Here is a 13,926-nt window from a genome sequence, read left to right as displayed (position 1 = left end):
CACAGTGTCATAATGGAACCACATTTCCAAAGGCATGCAAACATAAACAGGTTAAACAGGTTTGTATATAACTGGCCTACAAAAGCTACTTTTGTCCTGCAAGGGTTGCTGAAAACTTTAACACACAATTACCGCTAACTTTCAGTGAAAACACACAGCATCTGCTAATGTGTTTGTCTGTAATCACATAATGAAAGCGTTTAAGGCAATCACAATCAGCCCGAGAATCATCCCATGCCAAGTTGTTTAATGAACAGCATTATGCCGACTGCATTAGTATTCCGCCCCATTTTGTCGGATAGTCACCCACTTGCCCAGGTGGCTGGGGGAAACTCAGATCCTACAAGGGGAGGGCCTGTCTGCTGGTTGGATGAGGGTGGAGTCTCATCAGACACATTCCTCTGGCCAGCAGAATACCCATTTCAGATAGGAAATGGAAAGCATAACACTGTGGGATGGGTTGGCTACAGAGGCTAAAGTCCAAATCAGGGGTATGCCCCTTTTCAGAAGAGGCAAAGATTCTGTCCTGCTGTTATGAACTTTCCAACATATATAAAGGCGTGGAGAAAAGATCCAATTCACGTAGGGAAAAATACATTTTTGTGTGTTGTTGATAAAGTCATGTTGATGCAAAAAACGGATTAGATTTCAGTACAGGGCCTGTACAATACACAGTGCACAAATGCTAGAGTTGTAGTTCATCTTCAAAAGGGCTATCATTTAGGTATATTCTGCATTTATTAAGCGAATGCTAGCTGCGAAGAGCACTAAACTTCAGCACGAACAAAACTGTCACTGCAGCTCCTAACTAAACTTACAGCCAACTCTGATCCAGTGAAGTAAATAGCCCCATTCACAGTTTCATTTCCGTCATTCAAGTCTACATAGTGTTTTAGACAGAGTGGGCTGTCCCCTATACTAACATTGCAGCAGAGAGGTTGTCCCCCACTGTAATGTTAATAACAACACAGTAGAGTGCTATGCTGCCCATCCCCTCCTTAAAAATGTCCGCAGTCAGTACCACAGGGCATCTTAAAACTCTTGTTGTCTGGCTCCACTTTAATGTCTACAAACTGCACTCTACCTGACACAGGTGAAAAGCCCTTCATGTCTCCTGATACTAAAGACAGCTTTACTGCAGGCATATGAGAAGCCAAAATGACGAAAGAACAAGCTGAACATTGACCAATGTGGACAGTAACTATATACAGTGCAATGTGTTCATGAGGGCATAATGTGGTCACTTGACCAATAACTGCTGGTGGTATTTCCTGTAACTCTGCGAGGGTGGGGCAAAGCAGCAGGTGCAAATCCTGGTTTTAGACATTTAGGGGTGAACTGGTTTGTGCCTCCTGCTCCAAAACCCGGACAGCAACATTTCTAAAGATTCCACATAACTACCCTGAAAATGACTGTGTAGGCTTTGTCTCCAAGCAGATAACACGCCTACAGCGGGGAGCGTTAATGATTCAATAACTCTTGGCTTTTTCTCAAACTAGAGAATTCAGAGAAAGAGAGTTCAAACCAGTACATTGCTAAAAAATGATTTTTAGTTTTAATGTTTCTCCGCATAGGGACATGCAGAGACACACTAACATTACATGCCTGTTTTTTATTTGCAGTTATAGAGAAAACAGCTTCCTCACTAACACCAAAGATATAATCAGTATGAGCAGTGGTGCAATATTTATACTGCTCATACAGCCAGAGGGTATAGCAAACTTATACACTGACACAGCAGCAATGGGATTGCAGCATTTCAATGCCCTACTAAAGTGTGAGTCTGTTACCGTATATGCAGAACAATCTTCTCAAAAAACACGTCTGAAAATAACTGCAGAGCTTTTTCAACAACACCATGTAGTCATCTATTTTTTAACGCTATGCATTTTAGGTATTTCATTATAATTCAACTTAATACCAAGTACATAAAATGCATTTATCAACCATAAACATCCAACATTTGGCTTGATACAAGACTCTCACTTTTAGAATGATGACCCCTTGGAACCAGAGAAATCAGTTTCTTTCAAAAACATGGGAAAAAGCAACAAGGATTTTCACAAGACATGGCCCAAAAATTAGCAAAAAATTAGTAAAACGGGTATAGGAAAATTAACTGAAAGTAAGCAAAATCATTTTTAGGTAATTTCTTGTCCCCTTTCACTAATTTCTTGTAATATCTGAGACAATTATTGACAAGTTGGTCATTGCCTTTTTTTAAAGAAATGAAACCAATTTGCTCAGGTTACAAAGGGCCAAATAGCTTGTGAAAAGCACCTGAGTAAACTATGAACTATCACTGACTGCCATAGAAAAACCCTTTTCAACCAAGTTTGCTTTTCAATCCTGATGCATGTTGGAACTGGACATCTCCTTTTCCCCACAAAGAGGACCTTTATTCCACACAGGACACCTCCTCTCTATCAAGGAGACTCGGGTTACGTAGGGACCTAATCCCGTTGTGAGCCAGGGGCACAAAGCACTTCCTCTCTCCCAGTTAGCTGCGATTTGAGTGTGCTCTATCCCAGTGCCAGCTCTGACTAGCAGACTGTGGAGTATGATGCAGTGCTGGCAGGAGGGCTTTGTTACCCAGGCCACAGGTAGAAAGGTTGGCCGAGGGACATTTGTGCAACTTAATTAGCTAACGCACATACCACACAATCTTGACCCCATGGTTCTTGATCCAAGCACATGTAATTATTTTGAGAAATCTCTCTGTGTTCTTTCCACCCTGTCCATTGCATGCACTCATTCATGCAGTGATATAAATAGCTTACAAAGAAAATTATTAGAAAATTTTAAAAAAAAACAAAGATATTTATAATTATTATTTTCAGGTCATTTCCTTGTTTGTTTTTGTTCTTTACTTTTCTTTTTTCGCAAATTTTCCAGGTAATTTCTTTCCAATATTTTGGGTCAGTTTTTTTAAAATTACTCATTGCCCTTCTTTTTATGTTCTTAAAAGGAAACAGGTCAAAGGGTAATAATACAATTTTGAAAATGATAATGAAAGTTCATTTCAGCCCTATATTTAGTATGAATTTAGTATGAAAAATTTGTATACAGCTAGAGTCTTTCAACCAGCCCTCACATATCAACAATTACAACCTTGTGTCAGCTATTTCTGTTTTGCATAAATGTTTCTGAGTACTGACTACGTACTCAGCTCTGAGTACTGACTACGTGAAAAGCTGCACAGAGATGACAGAGTCGAACATATTGTTGTGAACTATAAAGCTGTGTTCATCTCGTTCATGGCTCCACATTGGGTGGAAGAGGAACACTGTTGTTTGTGTCCACTCCAGGTCAGCTTCTGGTCCCCTCTCCCAGGACCCCCTGCCAGGATGACTGGGATGGGGGGGGGTCCACACCCTGAGATAACAGTGCATTTTAAGGCCTGGATAAACACTGAGCTGTTCACAAGCTATGTGGAATGCACTGGTGTGATTTGTTTTTCCCTGCTTCGGCAAAATATTGTTTAGATATGGTGATTGAGGAATATCTATGGTCGTAGATAATACCTCCACCCCCAACACACCCCTTAAAATTTCACTAGCCATGTCAACAACACATGTGTGACAATAACTGGAGGACAAAACTGTGGCTGGAAGATGCATCAAATATGTACCATGTTTACCATTATTTGAAAGTATAGGTGTTTTCTTTACTGCAATATTGCAGTCTGTTTCTTCAAACCTATTTGTTCAAGAAATAAAACAAATCGGCATTTATAGTGGTGATGCTAGTTGTACACAGAGCATTTGGCACCTCTTAAACTGAGATTAGATTATGGATGAAAGCATCAACCGCAATTCAAGAGCCAGAGTCAGTAAATTGTAATACTAGTTATTCTATCAATCACCCAAATCTACTAACTCAATTGTTGGACTTCTATCATCAATGAAAGAGATATTAGACCTCCACAAATAAAAACTAACAACATGAGGGACTTTCAGAGAAAAGGAACAAAAACTATGCCCCATTCTGCTTTTCAAAAAGGCCAAAATCCTTATAAATCAAGGGTTCTTAAAAATAAGGAATTCCCCAGCTGTAATAAGATGACTTAGCTAAAAAAAAAAAGATCATATAGATGAATAAAGATCTCTGAATTCCTCATGTCCATGTTGGAGAGAAGTGAAAAGTCCCTCATGAGTATAACACATGATTCACTACCAGAGGGGAACCACTCTGAACGAGCAAAAATATCCATGCAGTGCAGTGACTCAGGGGTGGCCAGGATTTTTTTTACTGTACAGTCTAAAGTTTCAAATGTCTCTACCTCACTGCTGCCCTCATTCAGCTGTGGTCCCGCTTTCACAAGCTCTTATGCAATGTCAACAATATATTTCCAAAAATACCACAAACAATGTTGCCTGCTATCTTCTCCCCCCTCTCTCTCTCTCCTGACCTCTTACAGGGTTATTGCACCGGGTGATGAGGCTGTCACCTGCCTCCCTGGTTACCAAGATTACATAAACCCTAGTTTACATTTTCTGAACTGGGATGATGATACGGTGCAGCAGCTGTGACGTCAACATACCCCACAAAAGCATTAATTCTCAGCCTCCACTAATTTGTCTAGTGTCTGCAGGGAAACACCTAGGTCAGACAGTTGCTGAATCAGTGAGACAGTGGTTTGGTTTATAATGACGGTGCAATGCCATATGTTTTTAGGAGCTTGAGCTGAGCAGCAACAGCTCTGATGTAAAATGAAATGTAAACTCCAAGATTTTGATACACTCTCTGACCAGAATAAAATGCAAAACCTACTTGGTGAAAATAGTGTCAGCACCATAGAAGAGCAAGATATGTCAGTGCATGTCACAGCCTAAGATAACCGACACAACAACACATAACAGCTGGAATTCATCTCCTCACAGCTCACACTCAGCCTTTTCATTTACTACTTTACTTGATTTTACTGACTTTATTACTGATTTTGAACTAATATATTGTTGTTAACTGTTTCTTTGGTGATCTGTATGTATAGAAAGACAGACAGACACATACAGAGAAAAAGATGGACCTGTAAATTTAATACATATTTGTAATATGTTTAAAATGTTTTTTTTGTTTGGTTTTGTCTTGTTGAACTGCTTTGGCAATAACATATTTTTTTTCATTCTAATAAAGCAATTTGAAATTTAGATTTGAACAACACATAAAAAGATACTAACCTGAATGGGGTGTGTGGAGAACTTGATTTTCCTCTTTGGGGGAGGCTCTTCCTCATCCGACAGACCGGTGGTCTCGTAACAGTCGTAATAATCCCTATACATTTGATCTCCCTCCTCTTCCTCTTCTTCCTCTTCCTCCTCCTCCTCCTCTTCTTCTTCTTCCCTGAGGACCTGGTCTACATCTCTGTCATCCACAAATGCTGCATTCTCAATCCCGTACACCACTGGTGAGGCGCTATCCAGGATGCTCTGACCCACCTGCTCCTCCAGCTCATTATCCTCCTCTGCTACCTCATCATCTTCCTCGCCATTTTCGTCACCATCTTGATTAACAACAGAACTGTCTTCCCGTCTCTCCTTTTTCAACCCAAATCGCTCGTTGTCCTCCAAGATTCTACCTTCACCCACAGTCTCTGCTATCCTGTGTGTCTCTTTTGAGACGTCTCTCGCTAAGACATGACGAGCAGCGCTGCAGTTTTGTTTTTCTGGTGGAGAGACTCTTTTCAGGTCTGTTGGCAGGTCATCTTTGGGCCTTTGCACTTTCTGTTCCTTAAACACATTATCTTCAACACTCTCATCCTCATTCTCCTCACTCTCCGAGGACTCATTCTGAACCACGACCAGTTCTGCCCGTACCATGCCCACCTTCCTGGAGTCCAGTGATGAGGTCTGGCTGGATGGCTTGTCCCTGGTAGAACTATGAACCACACTGTCATTACTCTTGGCTTTTTCTGGGTTTTTAGCCCTGTTGGTGTTCTGAAACCCACCAGCTGATGGGAGAGGCTGCTTCATATCCCTTGGGGGCGGACTATGTGGCTTGCCTTCATCCCCACCAACAGATGTCCTACTAAATCCATCGTCAGACGATGAGGAGAGTTTGTGGCTAACTGGGGTTGTTTGCTCTGGTGATTTCTGAGTGGCATCAGTTGTTGGAGACTTGTATGCTGCATTGGTAACTGGGAATGTTGACTTAACACCTGATCCCAGAGAAGCCGATTTGTTATTAACACATGCTGTCTGGGATGTATTTCTGTTAGTGGTATCAGACACAGGGGCGGAGTTAGTGGCTTCTTTAACAGGAGAAGTAGATTTGTGCACACCATCCCTTGTTTGAGAGGAAGGCAGTAAGTGTTCAGTGGTACTGTGTTGTTTAACAGACACCATCCCTCCCTTTGTAGCAGCTGTGTTGTTGTCTTCTGAGTCATTCTGCGCCATGTAATTCCCTAACCTTTTTGACATGGGTCCTGCATTCAATGACACTCGAGACACATGTTTTTTCTCGCTATCAGCCTTCTCGTCCGGTTGACATTTAACTGTTGATGTAGGGGTTTTCTCGGATTTGACAGTGGTCTCAGAGGATCCTGATACTCTCCTTGTGCTTTTCCCTTCATCAGAGGCACTTCCAAGGGACAAACGATTTACTACTCTGTTTGGAGACTGTTTTTCAGCTGCAGGCTGCTCTTTGATGCCCCTTTCAAAGAGTTTTCTGGTCACAGAAAACTTCTCTGCCAAAGCCACTTTGTCAATCTCAACATCTTCCCCCTTGGGTGTTTTATCTAAATTGTGTGATTCTGGACTTGTGGCACTGTTGAGGTTGTTTCTGTGAGAGTTGACTGGAAATTGCACCTTTTGTGGGGACACCGGGGACACATCAGGCTTTAAAGTCACTTTTGCCTCTTGGCACTCCTGTTGCTGACCATCCATCTGTAGGAATATGTTCTTTATCTTGTTCACTCTGTTCCCAAAAGGCCTTCCCCTTGAGTCCTCGCGGGTGTCACTGGAACCATTTGCATAAGATCTGGAGTCGCCCTCAGACTTTGGCCCATCAAAGGAGCACTTAATGGCGTGGAAGTCAGACTTGTATGCATTTCTGTGAGGGGATGCGCTCCTCAGGGTCCTTTCACCTCCTTTGTTTTCTGTTTTGATCATTTTTGCTTTTTTGTAATTGAAGCCAGATTTGAAGAGACTGATATTGTTTGTTGGTGAACTGATATCCCTCAACCTTACACAAGCGGTGCCATGGGTCCCGCGGAGCTTCTTTGGAGCACAGTTGTCTTAACTAAACACTCACAGCAAAGTCATCTAAAGAAAGAAACGCATAGCACAATCTGTTAATACAGAGACCACATACAATTATTCACTATGCCTAACACAGGTCCATTAGATTAGTTACTAAATAATAACAGTAATGTGAAAGAGTCTTAGGCTTCCTTAAACATTGTTATTTTAGCCAGGTTATAGTGTTAATATTTATTTCTCTGAGTCGCTTTACTAAAATACAACCAGAACATACAGGACAGGAAATATGTACAGTACAGTGTTAAAAACAGAAACATTTCAGAATAAAACAACTTCAACAGGCTAAAGTTGCAAGTACCTAGTGTCATCTCCCTTTCCACTTAGCATGTCTTGAATTCTCTTGGGCAGATAATATGAGATTAACAATACTTATCTTCTGGTGAATTTACATCAAGTTGCATTCGAGAAATGTCCAAAGTTCAATATTGATTGTTTTAGGTACCTTTTGTTATGGTACAATTCCAGTCTTCACACTAAATATTGACTTTAGTCTAAAGAAACCATTTTGTTATGACTTTTGGGGTGTTTTAATGCATTGTAGATGTTCTCTGTATTCTTTGTTTGTACCTCGAAAAGAGACTGAGAAATAAATAAATATCTATCCCCATTACAAATTTTCTAAAACAACAAATCTACGGTGGTCTAAGACCTTTGCTCAGTACCGTTTCTGTTCGTGTACGGACACCAAAACAACATGAAAAACTTGTAAATAAGGATTAACGTTGCCTGTTGGTAAGTTAAAACGTTAGCGTGCACAGCCGTTTCATTTCACTGGTTGTCTGACTTCTGGCGTTAGCTAACGTTAAACCCAAATTGTTTTGATTTGAAAGTAACTTTAACAAACTATGAACTTCACTTGTACTTAATTAAACCGACCAAACGTTGTTAGCATTGTTAGTAACGCCAGATGACAGATAAAAAGGCGAAACAAAGTTAAACTCACCGGGGCCAACAGTTCAACGCAGCCCCAGCGTTAGTGCCTCAGTCTGAACAATTCATTGTGGCATTTCAAGTACGAGCCGTTGAAAATGTTCAGCTCCGCACACACAAAGGTAAACAACTTTGTAAACCTCTCACCTCGCACTTGCTTCATCGTGTTAGCTGCCGAAAGATGACCCATAATGTCCCGTTTTAACAGTATCAAACTTGTCCCTTCTTCTCGCTCACCGCCATCATTCCCCGCTCCAGCAGCGTTTTCCTGCCTCCTCCTTGCACTTCCAGACCTGTCGCGGGCTGCGCGCGCACACGAGTCTGTCTGTGGCGCGCGCCGCGGCCGACGAGAACAGAGAGAATCGGCGGCGCGCGCACATTCCAGGACTGTAACCCACCACCCCGCTCCACCCTGCCCTCCCTTATTTCTCCACCGCACACAGACATGAGGAGCTGGAGGAGCTGGAGGAGAAAGGCGTGGGAAAGAGCTGACTGAATGTTGGAGCTCACCTATAGACCTCTGCACGGGCAGCAGTCCACACCTCGACTACAAAAACAACTCGTGTTGCAATCAGGGCTGTAAAATGTTCTACTGTACACATGGCAAGGAGTCTGTGTAGTTGTTTCTTAAGTAGCAATGATGTGTGGAAGATGAAGAAACCTCTGCTGACACTGACTTGGTTGCATAATAATCAATTTATTACAACAAAGTTCAGCATCCACCAGGCACCATGGTCTGCCTGGGAGAGGATTCAGGACCAATGCGAATCTCTCTATCTTACAGCTCATGCAAGTCTTTTATATAGGTACAGGCATCAATACATTTGTCAGTAAAGCAACTTCTCACCTGCTGTGATCAATCACAAGAACCCACAAATATGTCCTTTTATGAAAGGAGCCTCATCCCATGTTACTTTTAGCTTGGTACCAGTATTCTGCACACTTGGCTTCCAGGCCTAACCATCCCTAGACCTTTGACCTCGAGGCCTCCTTGCCTAACCGAAATAAGAACCTCAAAAAACGGAGCATAATACACCACATCTGTTCTTAACCCTCTATGGTACCCTGTTGCGTCACGGTAACATGCCCATTTTTTTGCCGGTTACACTCAATATATCCCCAATTATGTCGCAATACTTAAAAAATAGCCATGACCCTAGGGAAACTACAAGCACTGTATAAATTGTAACATGAATTTCTGGAGGCTGTGTTGAGTCTCTTTGTCAAGGCCTTCCTTGCATGGTTCAGCCCCATCAACTCTCCCCAAAAACATAGTCCGGGAACATCTTTTTCTGTCTTTTTAAATCTTGAAAGAAAAAAAATCACAATAATAGATGGGTAAAGTTTAATTTTTAATTGTTTAATTGTTTGATTTGAAAATTACTATAATGCAAATGTTGCCTTGAAGCATCGTGCCATTATAGAATCCCACATGATGTTTTTTTGTATTTTATGGCATGACAGTCATCTTTTTTTTATTTCTGCAAATTAGCCATGACAACTTAAATAATCTTGAATACATACATTATTGTAAGCTATATGGTCTTATTATGATTTTAACATTGTCCCCTTTTTTAAAATGTTTTACTATCATGGTACAGTGTTGCTATAAGGTAATGCGATCAAAAGTGTACACCAAAAAATATGTATTTTTGAAAATGTCTTTAAATTGTGTTTACTTTTTCTATTCTATGACCAAAAAAAATCTATTACCCTAGCCTATGCACTGTTTTCACTGTTTTCACTGCTTCAATAAAATATAAGCATTGAAGGGAAGCCTATAGCCTACTACTCTCTTTATACAACACTAAAAATTGCATAATGTCTTCTTTGGCCCTACTGGTGATGTCATCTCAGTTATCTTGGCTTAGACTTAAGACTTTAAAGGTTTAGCAGAAAGACACACAGAATGCACTGCAAGAAATCACTTGATGGTAAAACAAAACATTACAACGGCACTTATTCATCCCATTAAATTTAATTGTTGGCTTATATCACGTTTACACCCAAATAACTAAAGTTAGTGACTGAAATAGACTATATGTATAATGAAACTGCTACATAACTTCTGTGTGCACTGCACTTAGAGCCATTTTTCCACTGTGCAAAAAAAAAAAAAAAAAAAAACATTCATATCTGGCTTTTTAGTGCAATAGGAATGGTTATAATCCACTCTGCACTAGTCTAGGGTATTTTTTGGCTCTGATAGTCATTGATGGAAACAACACCTGGGTGGATGTGTTAATTTTAGTCCTTTAACTGGTGAGATGTAATGACATACCAACACAATTTACTGTTCGTCTCCATCCCAGCAACCCTAAAATATCAATCCAAATTAGTCTGCACCGAGTTAGAAAGGGAGACTGAATAAGTAACCGATAATGGCTATATAAAGAAATAGCCACCATAAAGTTTTCACAGGCCTCTATCCAGGCTGTTGATGTCGAACGTGACACCAAAAAAAAAAAAAAAACCCACACACAGAAAGGCACACTCATCTGCTGCATTGCCATGTACACGGCTCTACTGGTAATGAGAAAGAAGTCTATAGCCTATTCTTGGCGGGTTTATTCATGTAAAAAATAAACACACACACACTCATTTTGGTGGAGAGGGGGTATAATGGGAACTTGGAGTCAACAGGGTAAAACTATGTACAGAGATAGTGGCAGTGGGGGGTCCACTGGAGCCCAGTGCCAAATGTTAGCCCCTCCCTGACTGGAAAATCTGGCCATCACTTGGCACACTGGTGCAGTTACTGGTGATAGGCTGATTATGAGGCTCCATACTTTGGGGAGAGGATTACTTTTTTGCTAAAATGCAACGATGTCTACTTGTAAACCCCTTACAGGCTACGGCCTTAGCGTGGACAAGTGTAGCTCAACAAGTGTAGTGATTTCTCTTACTCAGATATGTCAGTGATTTTTAGGGGTACTGAAGAGATATATTTCATTTAAAAAAGTACAAATTTGAGAAAATTCAGAAAAGAAATCCATTGGAGTACCTTTAGGTGATAGTATGGTGCAAGCACAAGCATGTTTTTTTTTAGTTTAGCATGGCTCATACACTAAAATATAATACAGGCCTCATATCTTCTGAAAGTTTGCTCTGTTGTGCATAATAACTAAACAAGCCAATATCTCCTCACGCTATAAAAATCTCAGTAGCATTTCTCCAGGTTATGAAGTGGGACTGCAGCCTCACTTCTGAAGTCACAGCAGATGTGTCACTGTGCCATGGGACTCAATATTCATTCAGTAAAGGTCTGCTTTCAATCTATTAACACTAAATTTGGCCTCAATTAAAGTAGGTCATCAACAGAGAGCCTATATATCCTGCATACATTTGCTCTGGCTGTCAAAAGTGTTTTGGGACATTTTCTAATTATAAAATTTTAATGCAGAATTCATCATGTTGCAAGTATCTCTTAAAGTGATTTCACAGACCTGAAGTAAATATGCACAAAAACTCTCAAAGCTAATTGCAGCAGTATTTAAAATCAGGCCTTCTCCCAAGAGAGCAATACTTTGCAAGTTAGCGTTTATTTTGCAGAACTGACATCTCCTACAATATGTATGCGCCTGCTTAATTCACAAAATGTAGAGATGGTGTTTCCATTGAGAACGTTTGCAAAGACACTGAATGAAAATAAAGGCAGATTTCCTCGGGGGCTGAGAACCTACATTGCAAAAATATCATCCAATCAAACCGACCTTGGAAATAACAGCCAGTTCATGTGGGAGCAGATATTCTCTGATCTCAACTAAATATTCTAATATTTTTTACAAGATGATAATTTTGCATCGATTTTAAATCCAAATTTTAACAACACATTTATCAGGTCATTATTATGAAAGACCTCATAGACTGAAGTACATTTTTATATATTTTACAAATGCATTTTGTTAGGTTTGATCAAATCTTCATAAATTCTATATTCATACTACATTCATACTATACTATTTATACTATATCTATGAGAGGTAACATGTTTATGTCATTGTATATATTTTATGTATTGGTTTGCACTTATTTGTACCTTACTGTTAGCTATTTTTGGTGATATTTTGCACATTACTATTAGTTCTTATATTTTGTACCTTACTGTTAGCTTGTCTTCTATTTAGTTTATATTTGCTATAGATTGTATTTTATTTTCACTATAATTTGCTTTTCTGCTATGTTATTTTAGTCCTTGCATATTGCACACTTTGTATCTGCACTTCTCTAAATTTGCATTGCAACTGCTGCACAGAAATTTTCCCTGAGATAAAGTTCCATTTAATTGTATTTTATTTTATTTTATTTTATTTTATTTTATTTTATACATACTCTTTTAAGTGACCATGTATAAAACTAAACATGAGGAGAATGATGTAACAAAATGCAAAGAAGGATGTAATTATTGATAAATATGAACCAGACTGCAGCAAAAGGCCTAAACAGATGGTGATCTATTTAGGAGGCATGGTCATTTGCCTACAGTGTAATCCCGTTTTACATTTTTAATTCCACAAAACATGAAATATTGAACCCTTAACACTGAGTGTGTGCTTCCCGAGAGCATTACCTTTTACCTTCAAATACGGACTTCTCTTGAACGTATATTATGAAAAGGCTTTGTTTTGGGAGACTTTAGCCCATCATATCAAAGCTGTAAATGAGTGTTTTAAAACATTCAGAGAGACGTCTCTGGAAAAGGTCCAGTCCTCCGGCATTTCCTCTGGACTTATCTGCCCTAACATTCCTTTTGAGACTTGTTATCTGATATATGATGCTTTATATAGCATTGTAAAACCACTCACACGTACATAATTTATGTTTGTTTACACTGTGTCTTATGGCTTTCTAATGCCTTCTGAATTTATTTGTAAAATTTTAATCCATTGACATTTGGCTCTGTGCGGGGATGTGAGCTCTCAGACTGGGAGCTAAACATCTGAACATTGTCAATTATGGAGTGCACCATTTTATCATCATTTCCTTTGACTCTGGTATTTGTACTTTGCTCTCTGTTAAAACAGGCCTTAAATATGTCATCTGACAAGAAGAAACAAATACACTGAACCCCTGACCATTTATAGGCTTACTTGCTTACTTATTAAAAGAGTTCCAGCATTAACAAATATCTTTCCAAATGCTCATCAGCATCTGAAATTATGCTGTGTGTGCACATAAGGGCTGCATGTGTCCGTATGTTTACCATTTCCAGATTGCCGGATCATCTCCTAGCAACTGTGGGTCTGAAAAGCCATATATACACAGTCAGTGGGCTTTCTCCCAGGGGTAACATGGCACGCCGCAGTCAAGCCAGTGGTCCCCATGGCAACCCTTCAAACAACATCCAATGAACAAGTCAAACCAAATGGAAACAGGAGCAGGTGAAGAGCAGGTCAGTGTGGAACCTTTGAGACAATGTCTCAAACTCAGTCCAGCCCAGCACAACTAACAGGACCAAACTGTCTCCACACCTGATGCAGCTCCTTCTTGCTGAAAATGGTGCGATCTTTAATTATTGCAGCTGTCAGTGGAGTGTTTTTCAGAATGAATAGCAATTTTAGTCTTTTTGGGATGCCAGATTATTTGCACATTTACTATATGCATATGGAAAAAATATAAATTACCCACTTGAACCTTTAACAATATTGATAATAAACTTTACTGATATATAACTTTTCAAAACAGCAGTTCCAAAGTGCTTTACAGTTAACCCTTTGAAAATTGGTTAGATTTCTTT

General features: G+C 39.8%; 1 protein-coding gene across 3 annotated transcripts in view; it reads right to left on the bottom strand.

Annotated features, from left to right (window-relative positions):
- The window catches only part of ppp1r9ala (protein phosphatase 1 regulatory subunit 9A-like A), a 29,696-nt gene extending 21,147 nt beyond the window's left edge, over positions 1 to 8,549 (bottom strand). For 2 of the 3 annotated variants that reach the window (XM_042494257.1, XM_042494259.1), the window contains exons 1-2: positions 8,337 to 8,549; positions 5,181 to 7,262 (exon numbers count right to left, since the gene is read on the bottom strand). In XM_042494257.1, the coding sequence (XP_042350191.1) occupies positions 5,181 to 7,109 (1,929 nt within the window). In that variant the 5' untranslated portion in view covers positions 7,110 to 7,262; positions 8,337 to 8,549. The remainder of the gene's footprint in view (positions 1 to 5,180; positions 7,263 to 8,336) is intronic. The other variant, XM_042494258.1, reaches the window with a different exon arrangement.
- Between the last annotated feature and the right edge of the window lie 5,377 nt (positions 8,550 to 13,926).

The sequence above is a fragment of the Plectropomus leopardus genome, chromosome 10, assembly GCF_008729295.1.
Source record: "Plectropomus leopardus isolate mb chromosome 10, YSFRI_Pleo_2.0, whole genome shotgun sequence".
NCBI classification, from domain to species: domain Eukaryota; kingdom Metazoa; phylum Chordata; class Actinopteri; order Perciformes; family Serranidae; genus Plectropomus; species Plectropomus leopardus.
This window is presented reverse-complemented; position numbering and strand designations above follow the sequence as displayed.